Source organism: Miniopterus schreibersii (assembly GCF_964146895.1).
Source record: "Miniopterus schreibersii genome assembly, chromosome: 12".
NCBI classification, from domain to species: domain Eukaryota; kingdom Metazoa; phylum Chordata; class Mammalia; order Chiroptera; family Miniopteridae; genus Miniopterus; species Miniopterus schreibersii.
In genome coordinates, this window is record NC_138112.1 from 69,397,334 (window position 1) to 69,416,278 (window position 18,945).

The window sequence follows — 18,945 nt, forward strand, 5'->3', positions numbered from 1 at the left end:
CCCCCCCCCACTCGCGGTCGCGGTGAAAGGCCCCGGAAGCCCGGCTGCCCCGCCCCCTCCCGCTGGAGCCCCGCCCGCCTTCCGACGGGGGTGCGGCTCCAGGAAACGGCGCGCTCGCTGCTCTGCGCTCCAGCGACCCGACGCGCCCTGGGCGACCCCGCCAACTCGGCCGGACCCACAGGCGGCAGTCCAGACAGTGGCCCCGTGTCTGAGCCTCAGACACCTCGGCATAGACGGGGCGGGCAGCGTGGCTGGGAGCCCGGGAGGCCATGGGGACCTGGGCGGGGCCAGCGGTCGCGAGCCAGCGGGAGCCCGGAGTCTGAGGAGCGGCTGCAGGGGCCATGACCTCGGTGTGGAAACGCCTGCAGCGCGTGGGCAAGCGGGCCGCCAAGTTCCAGTTTGTGGCCTGTTACCACGAGCTGGTGGTGGAGTGCACCAAGAAATGGTGAGTGGACGGAGGCCTCGGGGACCCCCAGACTGGCGGGGACCCCATCGGGCCTTGGGAGCCTGAGAGAACCCTGTCCCCAGCCCAATGGCTAAAGCGGCCCCTACCCCAGCTTGGGCTCTGCTGTCCAAGCACAGACACTCAGAAGGGCCCTTGCAGCTTGTGGGACCCCTAGAGCTTGGGGGTACAGGAGCTTTGGGGGAGTGGAGGTCGGGACTTCCCGGCCTGAGAATCTCTGTGCCCACACTTCCCTCAGCTGCGCTCAGGGAGGGGGGAAGAGAGGCCTCATGTTTTGGGCCAGAGGGACAGCTCAAGGTGGTGAGTTTTGAGGTGTGGGGCAGCCAGGCTGAGGCAGAAGCCTTCACGGACCTTAATCCAGCTCAGAGCAAGGATGCTGCCCCCTCCTTCCCCTGCCCACTTGTTGAGCCAGAGGACTCCCCCCCTTCAGCCAGACTGGGCCTGGGAGGCTGGATTCATCTCCACAATGTCCTTAAAAGGGGAAACTGAGCACTGGGAGGGATGAGGAGGTGGGCGGGAGTGGCTTAAAGGAGCCTGAGAGCCTAGGAGGTCGTGGGTCTGGGAAGAGGGCCTAGAGAAGACGAGGTGGCCCGGTGGGGCTGCAGGACCTGGCCTGGCCTGCCAAAGGATCCAGGGGCATCTCATTCACATGTCCCCACCGCAGCTGCCTAGGCCCCTGCGTCACACCCTAAATATATGTGTTCACTGGTGTCAGCTTCCCTTGGCTGGATTAGGGCACAGCTGAGGGGATCTTACCCACCAGGCGGGGGCTAAATTTAGGCTCCCAAGAGGAAGGGCTGCTGGGGCAGGAAGGGAACTTGGGGTCCCTTAGGTAGCTGCCATGTTCCTGGTCTTGACTGGGCCAGCCAGAGGGCTGTTCAGCCCTTTCAGCAAGGCCCAGAGAGGACAGGGGCTGCTGGGGTAACACAGCACAGGGATGGTACATGAACTCTGGCTTCTGCCGTCTACCCCACCACCCTGAGTAAGGTCAGCAGGAGACTGTGCATAGTCCTGGACAGCAAGCCAAAGGTGTGGGCAATGTCAACACATGTGAATCACGGGGCACATGGGCTTCTGATCCTGGAGCCCAGGTTAGGAAGCTGCCCCTGTCCAGGTCCAAGCTCCTCAGGAGGGCGTGCCTAGCCTGAGTCAGGCTGCTTGGCCAGGCCCCGCCCTCCCTAGGCACCCCTTGTCCGCTTCCCCTTTCTGAGAAGGCCCCATGGATACCCTTGCTCAACCATCGCTGTAGTTTGGGGTTGGGGAAAGGAACATGGCTCTAGGCCAGAGGCCTCTAGGGTCAGCTGTGTGACCTTGCCTACCCCCCAATCTCTCTGGGTTTCAGCATCCTCAGGGGTTGACAGATGAGCCATTTGTCTTGGCTCAGACTCCAGAGGGGCAGTGAACTGGGTGAACTCACGTGTCCTGGCATGGGACTGGCTACAGGGAAGGAGGGCTCTCGTGCTGCCCTTAACCATCCCCACCCTCCTGGGCAGTAGTTGGACACTAACCCAAAGGGGCCCTCTTCCTCCAATGCCCAGCCATTTGTCTGCTCTGTGTCTGGGACTGGGCCCTGCACAGGTGACTCTCTCCTGTTCATTTGTCTCTGTCTCCTCATATCTCTGCCTTTCCTCTGAGTCTGCCTGGCATATGCTGTTTAGCTTAGGTAGAACCTGGAAGTCTTCCTTGCTGCCCCTCACAGAGTCAGGGGCCCTGCAAAGCTAGGGTCCAAGGCTCTGGGTTTGAGAGGTGGGAAGCATGGCTGACTCTCCGGACCCCTCGGCCCAGCAAAGACTGGGCATAGAAGGCCCTGGGAGGGCATCTAATAACAAGCAGACCCTCTGCCTCTCTGACCCCCTCCTCCCCTGTTCCCCACTATGACGCCCGGGCTTCCCCCCAAACTTGGACTTTATACTGACCATTCTTTCTACCTGGAGCCCTAGCACAGCCCATCCCTCCAATCGTGCCTGCGCTCCCACACCCAATCCTAAGGAAACCCTAGGGGCTCTCTCCCTTCTCCCTGAAGCCAGCTTAATTTCTTTTTCTTCCTGATTGGCACTCTTCCCCCACCTTTGTTGTCCTGAGCCCCAGAAGGGTCTTGCCTCTGTTTTGCGCTGCTCTGCCCCTAAACTGGACTGAGTATATAGTATGCACTCCACAAATATTTGTGAGTGAATGGACTTCTTTTACCCTGGTCTGTGTCTCTCGCAGGGTCCTTGCTGTGTTTCTGTGTATCTCTCTGTCTCTGTGTGTGCCTACCTCTGTACGTCTCTCCGTCTCTCTTCTAATCCCTGCTGACCCACGCTGGGCCTTTGCCCTTCTGCCCTGGGCCCCACCCTGCCTCAGCAGCCCAACCCTGCTCCCTGTGGCCCCAGATAAGAGGCTGTCCATGCCCTGTCCTGGGGGAGGGGGATGTGGGCAGAGGGAAGACCCTGCAGGAGGTGGAGAAGCTGGGTAGCCTGACTGAGTAGCCCCCTCCCCTCCCCCACCCCACCCAGGCAACCGGATAAGTTGGTGGTGGTGTGGACTCGGCGGAACCGACGCATCTGCTCCAAGGTGGGGAGATGTTAACTGGGGATCCAGGTTAGGGGTGGGGCCAGTGAGGGGGTGTAGGTAAAGCGGGTGGGGGCTGATGGGGTCGTGGAGTCAGGTTCAGAACAGAATCCACAGAATGGAGAGAAAAATACTGGGGGTTGGCGACAAAGGCAAAGAGAGAGGGGGAGAGTTAAGGTTCAGAGAGGACTCAGACTGCTCATTGTAGGCCCACAGCTGGCAGCCGGGCATCCAGAACCCATACCGGGGCACCGTGGTGTGGATGGTACCTGAGAATGTGGACATCTCTGTGACGCTATACAGGGTGAGTCTCTAACCCTCCACATAGAAGGCCTGGGCTGGTGATTACAGTTCCAGGGGCTCCCTGGTGGGTTGTCAATCCAAATAGGAAAGAACAGAGCTGTGAGGCCAACTACCTCAGCAGGGGCCTACTTAGCGTCAGTGGCCAGGAGGTCTCCTTGGAGGAGGTCACATTTACCTGCCACATGCATTAAGAGAGATGGCTGGGATCAGGAGAAGCTAGGGAGCCTCCCAGGCAGGATGGGTCAGCATGTGTGCAGGCCCCAACCAAACACCCCCTGGGCCAGCGCAGGGTCTTCTCCCTACACTGCCCCTACCCCAGCAGCCCCTTACTCACCAGTGCCCCCTTTTCCCAGGACCCTCACGTGGACCAGTATGAGGCCAAAGAGTGGACGTTTATTATTGAGAATGTGAGTGACTGGGGTGGGTGGGGCCTGGGGCTTGGGGACTCTGGAGCAGCATGGATGCTTATTCTCGGGCCCCTTCCCCTGGCCCACAGGAGTCCAAGGGGCAGCGGAAGGTGCTGGCCTCAGCTGAGGTGGACCTGGCCCGCCATGCGGGGCCCGTGCCTGCCCAAGTTCCGCTGCGGCTGCGGCTAAAGGCCAAGTCCGTGAAGGTGGTACATGCGGAGCTGAGCCTCACCCTCTCGGGGGTGCTGCTGCGAGAAGGTCGTGCCACGTGAGTGCCTGCCTGCCCTCCTTGGCCCTAGTCTTCAACCTCTCACCCCAGCCCTCATCTCTGACATCTGATCCCTAGGGACGATGACATGCAGAGTCTTGCGAGCCTTATGAGCGTGAAGCCTAGTGACGTGGGCAACTTGGACGACTTTGCTGAGAGTGACGAGGAGGAGGCTAGTGGTCCAGGGGCCCCGGAGGCACGGGCTCATGCCCCCCAGCCAGGTGGGCTCACAGCCTGCCATGGGTGTGGACTGAGACCGCCAAGACCTAGGGAGGGTGGATATATAAGCCACTTGCCATGTTGGGGCAGGGCCAGCTTGCGCGCCCCGTGATGGGAGCTCACTATACATCACTCCAACCTGCCCTGCACCCTGGTGGTCCAAACTTGGCCCCCGGTCCTGTGGTGGCCTGGGTCCTTAGCCAAGTCCTGCAGGGTGGTTCCTAGCGCTTCCCCGCGCCCCTGGCCCTCTCCTCACCACTGAGTGGGTGCCTCCCTCACCTTGTACCTGCCCTCTAACAGCTGCACCAAAGGCGCGGAGAGGGCTGCAGTCCCGTCTCACCGCCCTCGCTCACCACCCTCGCTCCTGCTCCGTCACTAGCTCCCTTATCCCGCCCTTTAACTTATTCAGGCTTTTTCTCCATCTGTCCTTGTGGTTTTCTCTCTCCTTTTCTCTTCATTCTGGGCCTGTCTCTTCTCGCAGGCCGGGGTGGTGCCCTGAGGCTGGGGCGTTTCCCAGGTAGGCCCAGCACTCTAACTGGAGGGAGGGGGTCAGACCTTCAGGGCTCTGCCCTGGGCTGAACCTGCCCCACCAAACCCTTCCTCAGATCCCTCTCGAGAGCTGAAGACACTTTGTGAGGAGGCAGAGGAGGGTCGAGCTCGGCCCGGGCAGGCAGGTGAGGCCCTCGCCAGGGTTGAATGGGGACTGGCCCTACAGTCGCAGGGCCCAGGCCTCAGCACCGCCCTCTGTCTTCCCCAGCTGCCAGCCCTTCTGGTACTGAGGATATCAGCCCAGCCCCTGTGAGTGCCCCTGCGCCCCCAGCCAGGGCCTCCCGGGGCCAGGGGTCAGAACCAGCTACTGTAGTTGGGGGCCAGGTGGGGCCTGAAGCCCCAAGGCCCCCCAGAACCCCACTGGAGACAAGGTGAGCTTTGGAATCAGCCCCACCCCCTATGCCCTGACCACTGTTAGAAAGCTGCACTCCCCCTAACAACCTACCTTTCCATTGCTCCAGCAATCTGAAGGGTCGGGGTGGGGGCTTGGGGGGGGCATATGACTTCCCCAACGTCCCCTCCTGCTCTCTCCTCAGGTCCTCAAGACATGCAGGCCAGGATTTGGCCCCCGTCCCGGCCCCTCGGCTCCGGAAAGGCTCTGATGCCCCCTGGCCCTCAGTCCCCCAAGGGAAGGATGAGGTCCCCAAAGCCTCAGGGGCTCTCCCAGCAGGAGTGGGTTCTGCTGGGGAGACCCAGGCCCAGGCAAGCCCTCAGGAAGGGACAGAGGCCCAGGGAGCCAGGCCAAGCCCAGGCATTGAGGATGGAGGCTGCAGAGACTCCCTGGGAAGGCAGAAAGCCAGTGTTGAGGAAAGCACCATTTGGGACAGGCAAGAGGCCAGTGGGGTGGACGCTGAGCAGGGGTTAGGAGCAAGAGTGAACACGAAGTCAGAGGTCAGAGCTGGGGAGGCTGAAGAGAGTTCAGAAGTTAGTCAAGTGGTTGCTGAACAGAGGTCAAAGATGAGACATGTGGACACTAAGGGACCAGAGGCTACAGGGGTGATGTCTGAGGCAAGATTCAAGGGGACTCCTGAGGTTCCTCTGAGGGCCTCTCAGGGGAGGATAGGAGTCAGGACCTGGGATGAGGCTCCTACTGTCCGGAGCTCACCCCCAGCAGAGCCTGCGGGGCATACCAGGCATCTCAGTGACTCCAGGGGGTCCCGGGGTGCTGCAGACCAGGAGAGAGAGGGTGCAGAGGTGAGGGGCGGGGCCTCTGGTGTTGGAGGGACAGGCCTGGAGCAGGGCCCCTCTGTAGGAGCAGCAAGCACCAGGCCCCAGGTGAGCAGGTCCCAGGAAGCCCCACCTGCAGCTGACCAGGGGGCCATGTCTAGGGATCTGGGGGCCCGGGAGGCAGCAGCTGGGGACTTGAGGGTCCTGGGAACAGAGACAGAGATGGCAGAGTCAGAGGTTTTGGGGACCCAGGAGACAGAAGCAGAGGGATCAGGGTTCCCAAAGATAGAGACTGGAACAGCAGAAGCTGAAATATTGGGGGCCCAAGAGACAGAGATAGTGAGATCAGGGGACCTAGAGTCAGAAACTGCTGGGATGGCAGAGTCTGAGGAACTGGAGACCCAGAAAACAGAGGCTGGGGCTTCAGGAGTTCTGGGAACAAAGGCTAGGATGGCAGATACTGAGATATTGGGGACCCAGGAGATAAGAGGGGGCTCAGGGGTATTGAGGATAGAAGTTGAGATAGCAGAACCTGCAATGTTGGGGGTCCAGGAGACAGAGATGGGGGGGCCAGTGGCCTCAGCAATAAAATCTAAGATATTAGGGACCCAGGAAACAGAGTTAGGGGGCTCTAAGGTTACAGGGTTTGAGACTAAAACAGCAGAAGTTGAGATATTGGGGACCCAGGGGAAAATAGCTGAGGGTTCAAGGGTCCTAGAGGTAGAATCTGAGATGGCAGGGACCCAGGAAACAGAGTTAGGAGGTTCTGAGGTTGCAGGGTTTGAGACTGAGACAGTAGAAGCTGAGATATTGGGGACCCAAGAGATAGAAGCTGGGGGTTCAGGGGTCCCAGGCATGGAGACTGAGACAGAAGAGGCCCAGGAGACAGCGGTGGGGGATTCAGGGGTCTCAGGGCCAGAGGTTGGAATGGCAGAGGCTGAGGCAGTGGGGACTCAACAGACAGAAACTACAGTTTTGGAGGCTGAGAGGGCTAAGATCTCTGGAGTCCTGGAGGCAGAGACTGGGCTCTGGGGGAGCCTCATATGTGAGGCTTTAAAGGCCCCAGTTACTAAGCACAGAGTTTTAGGACCCCAGGGAGCAGAGGCAGAGACTTCAGTTTTGAGGGTCCAGGAGGTGGAGGCTGGGGTTTTGGGGATTTCAGAGGCTGAGTCTGGTGTTCGGGAGGTCCCTGAAGCAGAGATGGAGGTTTTAGGTCCTCCAGAGAACCAATCTGGTATTTTTGAGGCCCTGGAAGCAGAGGCTGGGGTCTTGGGAATCCAGAAGGGAAAAGAAGCTGAGGCCAGCCTGGCTGAGGTGCAGGTGGCCAGTGGGGCAGGGGCTGGGATGCCCAGGCCCTCAGGGGCCCCTTCCCCAGAGGGGCCTGAAGAGGACAGGAGGCTGCCGGGCAGCCAGGTAGGGATGGGGGCTGCCGAGGGCCCAGTCTTCTGCTTCCCACTAACCTGGGGCTGAGCTAACGGCGGCTCTGCATGGACCCACCTGGTCAACTGGGTGGGGTGGGACAGGGGCTCAGCTTCAAGGAGCCCCCTCCCCCCTTCCTTTCTCAGGATGCCCTGGCTCCCCTACCCGGTCTTCCCTGGGCTGCATGGAGCTGGACATCCCTAAGCTGATTTTCTGGGCTGACCTTGAGGTGTGGCTGCTGGTGATCTCTGGTCTTGCCTGGGGCCACTGATCTAGATGACTTTGGTAGATAACCCCAGAGCTGGAAACCCTTTTGCCTGGCTCCAAGGCTCTGGCCAGTGGTCTCTGGCGACTCCTACACACCCAGAGCTGGGGCTGTTTTATGCTAGGGGCAGAGGGCACATGTTCACATTCCCTAAGCCCATCCCTGTGTTCCCAGGCACTGCCTGCCCTGGTCAGCTCCAGCCAGTCCCTACTAGAGTGGTGTCAGGAGGTCACTGCTGGCTACCGTGGTGTCCGGGTCACCAACTTCACTACATCCTGGCGCAACGGTTTGGCCTTCTGTGCCATCCTGCACCGATTCTACCCAGATAAGATGTGAGCTGCCCGAGGGGGTGGGAATGAATTGGGGAGCCTGCCGGGGCGGCAATGGAGCCAAGCCTCTGACCAGAGCTCTCTCCACAGCGACTATGCCGCCCTCGACCCCCTCAACATCAAGCAGAACAATAAGCAGGTGCGATGCGGGGAGCAGGGCCGGGAGGGGCCAAGGGCCAGGCCCAGGGCAGGACTGGGCCCGAAGGTCTGAAGGAGGGGAGTCTGGGCCTGCAGGCCTCAGCTGTGGCTTTCGGAAGTTCTGCCACCTTTTAGCCTTTTGGTCTTTGAAGTTGTTCATTTTCCATAGTTTTGTTGTGTGTTTTGTTGTTGTTGTTTTTTAAATATATCTTTATTGGTTACAGAGAGGAAAGGAGAGGGAGAGAGAGAGAGAAACATCAATGATGAGAGAGTCATTGATCAGCTGCCTCCTGCACGCCCCTGACTGGGGAAGGAGCCCGCAACCCGGGCATGTGCCCTGACCGGGAATCGAACCCGGATCGCCTGGATCCTAGGTCAACCCTCAGCCGCTGAGCCACGCCCGGCAGGGCAGTGTGGGGTTTTTAAAGCATATTTCCACTAGATGGTTTTTCCCAAGCCACTCTTTCTTGTGCAGTTGCTGGGTAATGTGAGGCTGGGCCCTACATTTCCCCTAGTAGGAGGGTGAAGGTGTGCAGGTCGTGGGGTCCCTCGGCCGTCCAGGGTGGGGCCACAGCGTGTCTGGGTAACACCTGCCACCGCTGACCTCAGCGCTCTGTTCCTAGGCCTTCGATGGCTTTGCGGCCCTGGGCGTGTCGCGGCTGCTGGAGCCGGCGGACATGGTGCTGCTGTCGGTGCCCGACAAGCTCATAGTCATGACGTACCTGTGCCAGATCCGTGCCTTCTGCACGGGGCAGGAGCTGCAGCTGGTGCAGCTGGAGGGCGGCGGCGGCGCCGGCACATACCGCGTAGCCAGCACCCAACCCAGCCAGCCCGACGACCTGGACGCCAGCGGCCTGGCACTGAGGCTGCGGGAGCACCGGACCGAGGAGCCCAAGAAGCCCAAGGAGGCCCAGAGCTGCGTGGAAGGGGCAGCCCCCGAGGTGGCTTCCAAGGACCGCGGCGCCGAGGCCGCCCAGGAGGCGCACTCCGCGGAGGCCCCGGCCGATGGAGCCCGAGCGTCGGTGCCCCCGGCCGAGGGGCTGGTGAATGGGGCCGCGGCGCCGGCTGCGGGGGGCGGCGTGCGGCTGCGGCGGTCGTCAGTGACCGGCGAGGCCGGGCCGGTGCCCCCGCCCCGGGCGCACGGCTCCTTTTCCCACGTGCGGGACGCTGACCTGCTCAAGAAGAGGCGCTCGCGGCTGCGGAACAGCAACTCCTTCTCGGTGGACGACCCCGACTCGGGAGCGCCGGGAACCGCCGGAGCCGCGGCTGCGGTGAGTGCCTCCCGGCGGTATGGGGGTCGCGGGGAGCGCAGGAGCGGAGCAGATCCTGAAGGGTCCCGAGGGCAGAGCTGGCACGATGTGGGCGCTTGGTGGGGAGAGGGGAGACAGCTGGGTGCTCAGGGAGGCACTTTCTGATCAGAGGGACCATGATGCCTGCGGAAGAGTCAGCAAGGCCCTGAGCGACTGCCTGGGAAGGGTCCTGACCATTGCTGCCAGCCTTGGGCATATGCTGGTGGTTTTTAAGTCTTGGCACTGGGTTGGTGAGATCATGGGCTATAGAAGGAAGCTCCCAGAAGGCTCCTGGTTGTCAGCACTCAGCAGTGCTCTATATGGACTTTAAAGTGGGCTAGGGCCTTTCTTCCCCTGCAGGGGGCCAGGGTTAACCAGTAGCAGCTGCTCCCTGGAAGTTGGGGGCAAGGTTTCTGTACTCAAGGGGGCCTGTGAGGGCCTCCCAACACCAAGAATCTCTCACGTGGGTCTCTAACTCCACATGCTGAAGACCAGTTTCCTCTTTTCTGTGATAATGGGAGGTTGGAGACTGGAGACCCTGCTGGGCACCCACGTCCTTGTCCTCTCATCCCCTGTGGGTCTCAAGTCAGAGTCTGCCAGGGTGTCACGTGGTCACTGCAGATCTGAAGGGGAGTTGGTCCAAGAGAGGGCAGGGCTTTGCTCAGGGACTCACAGCCACTGAAGTCTAGGCCACAGGCTTTCTAGCAGGGGTCCATCCACTACGTCATCTTGCCTGGGACAGCAGGAGCAGCAGCCAGGCCACTCCAAGCCTTCAGCTGCCGGGGGATGGCTCCTGAGTTCTAAGGAAAGGAGGGAATAAACTGGGAAAGACTTTCTGGAAGAAGCGCCGTTTGAGCCAGGCCAATAAGACAGACCTGTTTCCAGGGGAAAATGAGAGGGGTGGTTCCAAAGTGGAGCGACCCGCACAAGCAAAAACGTGGCAGCAGGAAATCTCAGGTCTCATGTAGAGACCTGCCAGGCATCTCCCTTCAGGTCCACAGGTGGCGGTGAGGCCAGCCTGGGGAGCAGGAGCCTTGAGTGCAGGGTCAGGCACAGCATTGAGCCTGTGGTGAGACAGGGAGGCCCCAAAGGCACACATAGGAGATGTGCTAGACAGCAGTCAGAGGGACATAGCCACCTGCGGCCTGGCCTGTCTGTTGGCCTCTGGACACAGCCTTGTTAATGTGTCAGTGGCTCTTTAAATATTAGAGAGGAGACTCCATCCTACAGTCTTCTGGGCCCAAGTCCCAGTACTGGTCCTTCCAAGCCAGGCCCTCCTCCAGTCCCACAGGAGATATTTGACCAGTGGGACTGGAGGAGACTTCTCCTTGGCCATTCCCATCCCCCATGCTTCATGTGCGCAGTGGGAGGATGTTGGGCTGGCCTCGCCCGTGGACACTCCCAGTGTCCTGGAGCAGGATGAAGTCAAGCACCTTGAAGCTGGGGTGGGGCTGAAGCAATTCCATGATGAGGGCAGTAGGCCTGTGGTGCAGTTCAGCAAGGCTTTGTGGAGGAGGGGCCACCCGTAAGGGTGTGGGAAGGGGAATTTGGGTCAGACATGAGGAAGTACTGAATTCTCATCAGGGCTGGTGTGAGTAAGCCCAGTTGCTGCTGAGGTTGGGGTTTCTCCACTGTCCTGCCTCTGCCTGCCTTGGTGGTTGAGTTCTTGCTGTGTGCCTGTCCTGCCCCCACAACCCCTCACTGACTCCTCACAACGCCTCTTCCAGGGAGGAATGCCTATTCTGCAGGTGAGAACATTGAGGCTCAGGGAGATGATGAAAGAGGCGAAGGGTGTTGATACAGGTGTGAACCCAGGTTCTGCTGGGCCCAGCACTATTGACTGGCTGTGTGACCCTGGTAAAGCCACTTAATCTCTGTGTTCTTTTCCTGAAGATGAGAGACAAAGGCATGAAAGTTCTTTGCAAAGTAGCCTTGAGACACCACTTTGGGGTGCTTTCTAAAAAGGGTGCTCTGTTTTTAACCCAGATGCCTTTCTGGAGCCCTGGAACCCCAGGATACACAGGGCTGGGATTTCTTCCCATTTGACATTCAAGAACACAGAGGCCCAGTGGATGTGTTCAGCCCCGAGGCAAAAAGCCAACTGGGGGGGCTCTGTGCCAGGCCCTGTACGAGCTTCATCTCTGACCCTCAGTTTCATCATCTGTAAAGTGGGAGTGGTAGTCGTCCCTGCCTCCCAGGCTTCTTGGGAAAACTAAATGAGCCAATACATGCATAGTGCCCAACATATGAATGCTCAGTCAATGTCAGCTATTATTTCATAATGTTAGTTTTATGTTAATCAGTGTACTCTGAGTGCATTCTCTGGGCCCCGCCCTGTCTACAGGGGCTTCCTCTGGCCAGGGAGACATGGGTAACCAGCAGCCATGATGGGGTACGGGGTGGAGTTGGAGCTGTGACTGGGGAAACCCAGGAGGCCATGGAGGGAGCATCTGCCCAGCCTGGGGATCTGGGGGTGCTTCAAGAGGCATGAAGGTTAAGCAGGGAGGCAGGAAGCAGTATGGGAGCCCAAAGGAGCCTCTGGAGGAGGTAGAAGTGAGCTGGGTCATGAAGGTCACGGTGTACGCAGACTCCAGGCTGAGTAAGCTATTTGGGGAAGTGAAAGTCCATGACTAGTCTCGAGGGTAGCATCTGGGTGGGGTTCAGGGTAGTGGGAGTTGAGGCTGGAGCTGCCAGTAGGCCTGGCAATAAGGCTGGGGGCTGAGGTAGGTGTGGTGGAGGTTTTAGGAAGACCCTTCAATGTGGCTTGAGGGTAGAGTCAGGAGGCAGAGCATGGGCAATGGCTGGTAAGGAGGGCACCACTGACTCAGGCCAGAGAGATGACACTTAAGCAAGGGGTGTCCAGGGCTCCCTCTCAGAGGAGGTGCAGAGCCGGATGGTTCAACCCCTTTTCCCTGCTCTGTGACCTAGAAAGGTAGCCAGAGCAGGAACCATCAATGGGGCCTGGCTATCAGCTGAGCTGAAAGTTGGGGGTCCCTAGGTCTGACTGCCCCAGGAAGTCACCAGGGGCAGGGCACATCAGGGGCCAGCCCTGCCCTTCCAGGCTAAAATTGGTAGTTCCAGCCAACCTGTTCTGTTCTGAGCTATATGTGAAGTGGGGCTGACTCTAGGCATAGGAATTAATAGCAGGAGAGCGCCCCCTTTTGGTCAGTAGGTGGAGGTGCTGGCTCAGGGTGGCCATAGGCCTGCTCTGTGTCACTGTGTGAGGCCCTGGCCATGATGGAGATGCCAACAGTAGGTGAGAGGAGTCAGAGGTGGCCGGAGGGAGTTCCATGGAAGAGAGGGAAGGAGAGGCCCCAGCCCCTTCACAGCCTTTCACCCCTAAATCTCACCAAAGCCCTGTGAGGCCCCAGGAAAGGATGGTGAGGCTCAGAGTGGGAGTGGACTGGCCCAGGACCACAGGGCCAGGGATGGTGAAGGTCATGGCCTTCCTTTGAGGAGGTACTCTTCCTAGAGGGGGTAGGGGTTGGGGTGCTGTGCATGCAGGATTGGAGACACAGATGGGGTGGGCAGGGTGTGGAATTGAGGGCCCTTCCCTATGTACTTGAGGCTCTGGCTGGCCCCAGGGCTGGGTTGTTGGGGAACCCCTCTAATCCCTCACTGTCTCCTTTCTCCACAGGAAGGCCTGAGCTCTGTGCTCAGTCCACCCACAGCCCCAGCCCCAGCCCCAGCCCCAGCCCCAGCCCCAGCCCCAGCCCCAGCCCCAGCCCCACAGCAGCCCTCTGGTGAGTAGTTTTGAAGGGGTGGTGACCCAGCTCAGCTCAAACTGCTCATAGATCCTGCACTGGGGACCTCTTGGGGGCAGGTGTCAGTTGGAGGTGTCTTAGCCTGGTCTCTGCCTGCAGGTGGGAGTCCCCCATCGGAGGAACCACCCCCAATCCCAGGAGAAGAGGCTGGGCTGGTAAGGTGGGCTGAGGTGGGAGGAGCTGAGTGGGTACTTCCTAGGCAGGGCCTAGGCTGAACCCACCCTGTTCCTTGCCCCCCCCTTTTTACCCCAGCAACGATTCCAGGACACAAGTCAGTATGTGTGTGCAGAGCTACAGGCCCTGGAACAGGAGCAGAGGCAGATAGATGGGCGGGCAGCCCAGGTGGAGACACAGCTGAGGAGCCTTATGGAGTCAGGTAGGCGAGGCATCTAGAGTCCACTCCCCAGCACATGCCACCAGATCTGCCCAGTCCCTCAGCCCTTCCTGACCTTGGGAGGAGCTGGGAGGAGGCAAGACTGGGTTCTTCACCCTCATTTACAACTGGGCATGCTTAGGCCCTGAGCAGGGAAGCAGCTTGCTAGAGGCACACAGCTCTGGCTTCTGGGATTCCATAGGGAGCAAGCCCCCTCCCTGACCCCACTGGGGATGATGGCAGGCCTGGTGACTGTCCAGGCCTGGTTCAGGTGCCAACAGGCTGCAGGAGGAGGTGCTGATCCAGGAGTGGTTCACACTGGTCAATAAGAAGAACGCTCTCATCCGGAGGCAGGACCAGCTGCAGCTGCTGTGAGTGCTGGCCCCTCACTGTCCAGGCCCCACCCGGCCCACCCAGGGCCTACAGAGCTGAGAAGCCTAGCTACTTTGGTTAGAGTGACTCACTGCTTTCTTCTTTCTATGGAGATCTTTTTTTTTCTCCTAATGTTTTTATTGATTTTTAGAGAGAGAGGAAGGGAGAAGAGACAGAGAGAAACATTGATGTGAGAAAGTAACATCATTTGACTGCCTTCTGCACAGTCCCTACAGGGGTCCAGCCTGAAACCCAGGCATGTGTCCTTGACTGGGAATTGAACCGGCAACCTCCTGGTGCACGGGATGATGCTCGACCAACTGAGCCACACCAGTCTAGGCTTTTTTTTTATTTTTAAAAAGGGGTGGGGCACCTTGGCCGGGTAGCTCAGTTGGTTAGAGCATCCTCTGCTACTCCGAGGTTGTGGGTTTGATCTCAGGTCAGGGCACATACAAGAAGCAACTAGTAAATAAGTGGGAATAATATCAATGTTTCTCTCTCTAAAATCAATAATTAAAAATTAAAAAAGGGGGTGGGAAATGGGAGGAGACAACATAAACATTCAGCAATTGGGGACCAGCTGGAACAAAGGAGAGGACTGACTCCAGGACACAGCTCTGCCCTCGCCCAGCCCTCCGCGGGAACTGGTGGTGAGGTGGTGGGGGCCAGGGAGTGGTCAGAGCCGGGCCTTCCCTCCCGGTCCCCTTTCCTGACCTGGCACCTCCGCCCCCCAGCATCGAGGAGCAGGACCTGGAGCGGAGGTTCGAGCTGCTGAGCCGGGAGCTCCGGGCCATGCTAGCCATCGAAGGTGGGAGCTGGGGCCGGAGGAGCTGGGGCCGGGGACAGAGCAGCGGCCGGTGCCTCCTGACCCTCCGCCTCTTCCGCCCTCAGACTGGCTGAAAACGGCGGCCCAGCAGCACCGAGAGCAGCTCCTGCTGGAGGAGCTGGTGTCACTGGTGAACCAGCGCGACGAGCTGGTCCGGGACCTGGACCACAAGGAGCGGATGTGAGTGGGGCGGGGCCGGGCCGGGCCGCGCGGGTGGGGGAGGGTCCCGGGGCGCAGTCCCGGGAGCGCTGGTCTGGCCGGCCGCTGGCTGACTCGCACCCGTTCCGTGCAGCGCCCTGGAGGAGGACGAGCGCCTGGAGCGCGGCCTGGAGCAGCGGCGCCGCAAGCTGAGCCGGCAGCTGAGCCGGCGCGAACGCTGCGCGCTGAGCTGAGGCCGCGCCCGGGGAGCCGGCTTTTCCGTCGCCGCGCCCGGCGTGCGCTCCGGACGACCGGGCCCCCTCGGCTGCCGCGGCGGCCTCTAGGGGCCGCTGGCGCCCCTTTACCAGGAAGGGTATGGCGGCCCTTCGGTCCCGAAGGACAGCGGCGGCCGGGCTGCCGCGCCGTCGGGCCGTATTTATTTGTCTGTGTGCGAGTGTGTGCGCGCGGGGGCCGGGGTCCCCGGAGCGCCGCGCAGGACCCCTCCTCGGCGGCAGGGTCCGGGTGGCCAGCCCCAGGGGAACGGGATGGTTGTGAACTGCCGCGCCCGCCCTCCTCTGCTTCCTGTTCCCTGTGAGCAATAAAGTTGGACAAGGCTACACTACCGTCGGCTCTTTCTCAGGACAGCTGGGCTTTCAGTGGAGGAAGGGGTTGGTGCTCAGGCCCATAAGGTTGTCTGCGATCCTAAACGGGCTGTGCGGGCTTTGAGGTTCCCAGATGCCAGTGGAGGCAGAACCTCAGCCTTGGAAGGTCGATGGGGGTTTGGGTTGTTGATCACTGTAAGGAAGAACCATTTTCAAAGAAGAGACAAAAACACAGTTGGGGTTGTTGCCCATTTTATTTTTTAACATTTTATTATCAGGTTCTCGCATCCATCCCTTCCCTCCCATCTCTAGAGGCTTCCTCCTCAGGCTTCTTCACCTGAAAGGAGTTAACTCCATCACCTGACACCTGTCATCAAGCTGGGGCTTGTTCTGGGGCTGAGGTTGAGGAGGGCAGGGTGCTCAGAGCCAGTTCATCCTGGCCTAGGATGCCTCCTTGGTCCTCAGCAGTCAAAGGGCCACTGGACCCAAAGAACTTCACCAAGGCACGGACCTGTGGCAGCTCCGAGAAGGTCTCCACTGCCAGCAGCATGGCCAGGAGCCCCAGAAGCAAGTAACCTGGGGAGGAAAGTTGCTAGGGCAGCTTTTGGGGTGCCGATGATGCTCCCTGCATACCTCCTAGTCTGCTGACCCACCCTGGCACCTGATGGCACTCATAATTCTCTGCTATCTAAGTTCTTCCAACTACAATTGCCTCAGGCCCAGCCTCCCCCAGTGGTTTATGGGAGTTGTAGTCCAGGCTACTCTTCCCTCCTCCCCTCCCACTGGAGCTCCTTGGTGGCTGAACTCACCAAGAAGCGCGATCTGGCCAAGGTGGTAAAGTACTGGATTCAGGTCACGGCCACGACCAGGCAGCAGGTCCCCCAGGCCTATGGTGCTGAGTGAACCGAAGCAGAAGTAGATGGCCTCCAGCAGGCTGCGGCTGCCCTGCAGGCCCCACAGCAGCACTGCTGGCAGCAGCACAAAGGTACTAGCCACTAGCAGGCCCAGTCCAGCTGCCTGCAGCAGCGCAGCCCTGGCTGGGGCCAGCTGCCAGCGGCCAGCTGCACAGGCAACCGGGGAGCTGAGCAGAGGCAGCAGGCAGTGGCGCAGTGTAGCCACAAGTGCTAGGGAAGCTGGCAGCCCCAGGGCCGCGTACACCACACAGAAGGCCTTCCCACCTGCTGAGAGTGGGGCCATGTGGCCATAACCTGAACAGGAGAAAGACAGTAGGCGATGAGCGCTTGAGTGCAATGCCTGCTGGGGTCCCCACTTCCCTCAACAAGCCTCAGCGGAAGGCTGCCCTCTAGTGGCTGAAACTGCTGGAACTGTTCAGAGCTCTGTCTGGCTCTCTCACTCACTGGGGAATCTTGGGCAAGTAACTTAACGTCTCTGGGCTACTCTTTTATTTTCTGGAAAAATGAAAGAATTAAAATAGACAGTATGTCCTCAGGCCTCTTGTAGCTGGGACAATTCTGAGAATTGCTGTCCTGCCTGAGAGTGGCCTTTCTGAGATTCCTCAGCTCTGCCCTTGACCAATACTTCCGCATCCACTGGGCAGGACATCACCCACATTTCATTCCCCAAATTATCCTGTGTGCTGGGCTTTGCGCTGAATCTGAGTCTGCTCAGGCCCTGCCATTTGGTGGAGGAGACAGGCAGGAAAATCTGTCAAGGCACTTGATATGAAGAGCTGCAAAAGAGGCAGCCTGCATGAGAAAGGGCATTCACTGCCAGACAGCATGTACAAAGCCAGGGAGAGGTGAGAGAGGGAGAGAACAGGATCAGCTAGTTCAGAGGTTGTAAACAAATGCCTGGAGGAGCCAGATGTGAGGCAAAAGGGAGTGGTGGGGACTGGGGTGCACCATAGAACATGTGCTCTGCCCAAAAAGGCAGGCCCTGTTCCACCCCAGCCAACATGTTGCCTTGCAGGAATTCTGGCTCAATGCAAATAGGTTTTTTGATTTTTCCCAAATAAGTTGGAAAACAGACTAATTTAAAAAAATATTTAGAGACTTTGCTGATCAAAAAACCGCACCAAAAACCCAGGGCTGTGGGTCCCATTTCTTTATTTCTTTGGGCCTTCACATATGCTGTTCCCTGTGCCAGGAATCCCTTTATCCCTTATATCTGTGCCTTGGCTAACGTCTCATCAAGACTTCCTCACCTAGGAGCCATCCCTCACAGTCTCTCCTGGGTCAGTGCTCCTAACCTGTACTCCCCAGGTTCACTCCATTTCCTCCCACCCAAGAATCCATCTCATAACGTGTTCCCTGCCTAGCTTCAGGCCCATGGGGTCTGGGCACCTCTCCTAGGTCTCAAAGGGTGCCTTGGGGTGGGGCTGGGGAGGCCACACCCCTCCTGGCAGCTGAAGTTGAGGCACCAGTTGGGGTGTGTTGGTGTGGCGAGCCCCAGCTGTGATGTCAGGCCTAATAGGGCCTGGGCTCTGTCTAGCACTTTGGAGCTGGGGGAAGTGCTGTACCCCCAGGGACACCAGGGAGTGCTGGAATCAGGAGCCCCTTCTGCCCAGCCACTGGGCGGCCTTACCGGTGGTGGTGAGGATGCTGGCAGTGAAGAGCAGGGCTGAGGGCAGATCCCAGTTCCCAGCCTCTGAGCCATTGACCAGGCTGGAGACCCCATGGGCCTGGGCTGCCAGAGCAGTGCCCAGCAGTTCCTCCAGTGCCCCAGTTGGCAGGCATGCCCCATACTCCGCCTGGAAAGTGGCCAGCTCAGCCCTAAGCTGGGCCTGGAGCTGGAGTGCTGGAGGCCCCTCCAGGGCCTGGAGCACCACAGCCCCAAGCCCCAGAGCCAGCAGGTGGGCCACAAGCAGTAGTCCATATCGGGCCCAGGGCCTCAGACCCCCCATGATGTGCTGCCTGGGAATCTGAGGTGTCCTGAGAGTTGGCTGCTCCACCTCAGGCAACTGGGAGGGTTGGCAGGTGGGGCTGGGAGGAGGTGCTGTGTGGGTGGCTGAGAGCGAGGGAAGCCTGGAACATAGCTGGGGTGAGTGTGAATGGGAGGGAGAAGAGGGCAGCTCAGGCTTGGGGGTGAGCTGGATCACTCCTCCCAGTTTCTGCAGCCATTATTTGCCCAATTCCCCAAAGCTGGAAGAAGGCAAGGCCCAGAGAGGTAAATGACTGGCTCAAAATCACACTGTGGTGGTCCACTCAGGAGCACACTCACTCAGTCACACGCTCCATTCATCCACGCAGCAGTGGCTTAGATCCTGAGGACACGGGAAGGGGAAAGACAGGTCCCTTCCTCCCTGGTGTTCATACAAGAAACATGTTGGCAAGGAAACATGGCACGTTCACATTGTCACTTACTCCCTGAAGGAAACCCCTGGGTAATGGGAGGGAGCTCTGGGGGAGGGGAATCTCACTGGGAAGGCCCCTGTAGGAGTGACATTTCAGCTGGGGGACAGGAGAGGCCAGTCAAGGTGGGAAAGAGATGGGGCATGAGAGGAACCGGGAGCTGGCTGTGGGGTAAGGACACAGGGCCTTGAGG

General features: G+C 59.5%; 2 protein-coding genes across 5 annotated transcripts; one reads left to right on the forward strand and one right to left on the reverse strand.

Moving 5' to 3' along the window:
* Window positions 1-80: 80 nt before the first annotated feature.
* EHBP1L1 (EH domain binding protein 1 like 1) lies at window positions 81-15,460 on the forward strand. 4 transcript variants are annotated; one of them, XM_081154706.1, is made up of 20 exons: window positions 81-445; window positions 2,959-3,016; window positions 3,222-3,317; window positions 3,670-3,723; window positions 3,813-3,991; window positions 4,070-4,212; window positions 4,692-4,727; window positions 4,816-4,884; window positions 4,968-5,130; window positions 5,296-7,339; window positions 7,785-7,942; window positions 8,030-8,078; window positions 8,701-9,348; window positions 13,004-13,109; window positions 13,230-13,285; window positions 13,383-13,506; window positions 13,775-13,874; window positions 14,610-14,683; window positions 14,767-14,881; window positions 14,994-15,460. In XM_081154706.1, exons 1-20 carry the CDS (start codon window positions 342-344, stop codon window positions 15,091-15,093), a joined length of 4,476 nt encoding a protein of 1,491 aa, XP_081010832.1. In that variant the 5' UTR covers window positions 81-341; the 3' UTR covers window positions 15,094-15,460. The 4 variants fall into 4 exon arrangements, with proteins under 4 accessions (XP_081010832.1, XP_081010834.1, XP_081010833.1 ...); XM_081154708.1 differs by having other exon boundaries at window positions 5,296-6,034; XM_081154707.1 differs by lacking the exon at window positions 4,692-4,727.
* A 218-nt stretch (window positions 15,461-15,678) lies between these two features.
* KCNK7 (potassium two pore domain channel subfamily K member 7) lies at window positions 15,679-18,477 on the reverse strand. The gene is made up of 3 exons (XM_081154720.1): window positions 17,986-18,477; window positions 16,251-16,649; window positions 15,679-16,017 (listed from the first exon to the last, which is right to left on the reverse strand). Exons 1-3 carry the CDS (start codon window positions 18,302-18,304, stop codon window positions 15,815-15,817), a joined length of 921 nt encoding a protein of 306 aa, XP_081010846.1. The 5' UTR covers window positions 18,305-18,477; the 3' UTR covers window positions 15,679-15,814.
* Window positions 18,478-18,945: the final 468 nt, after the last annotated feature.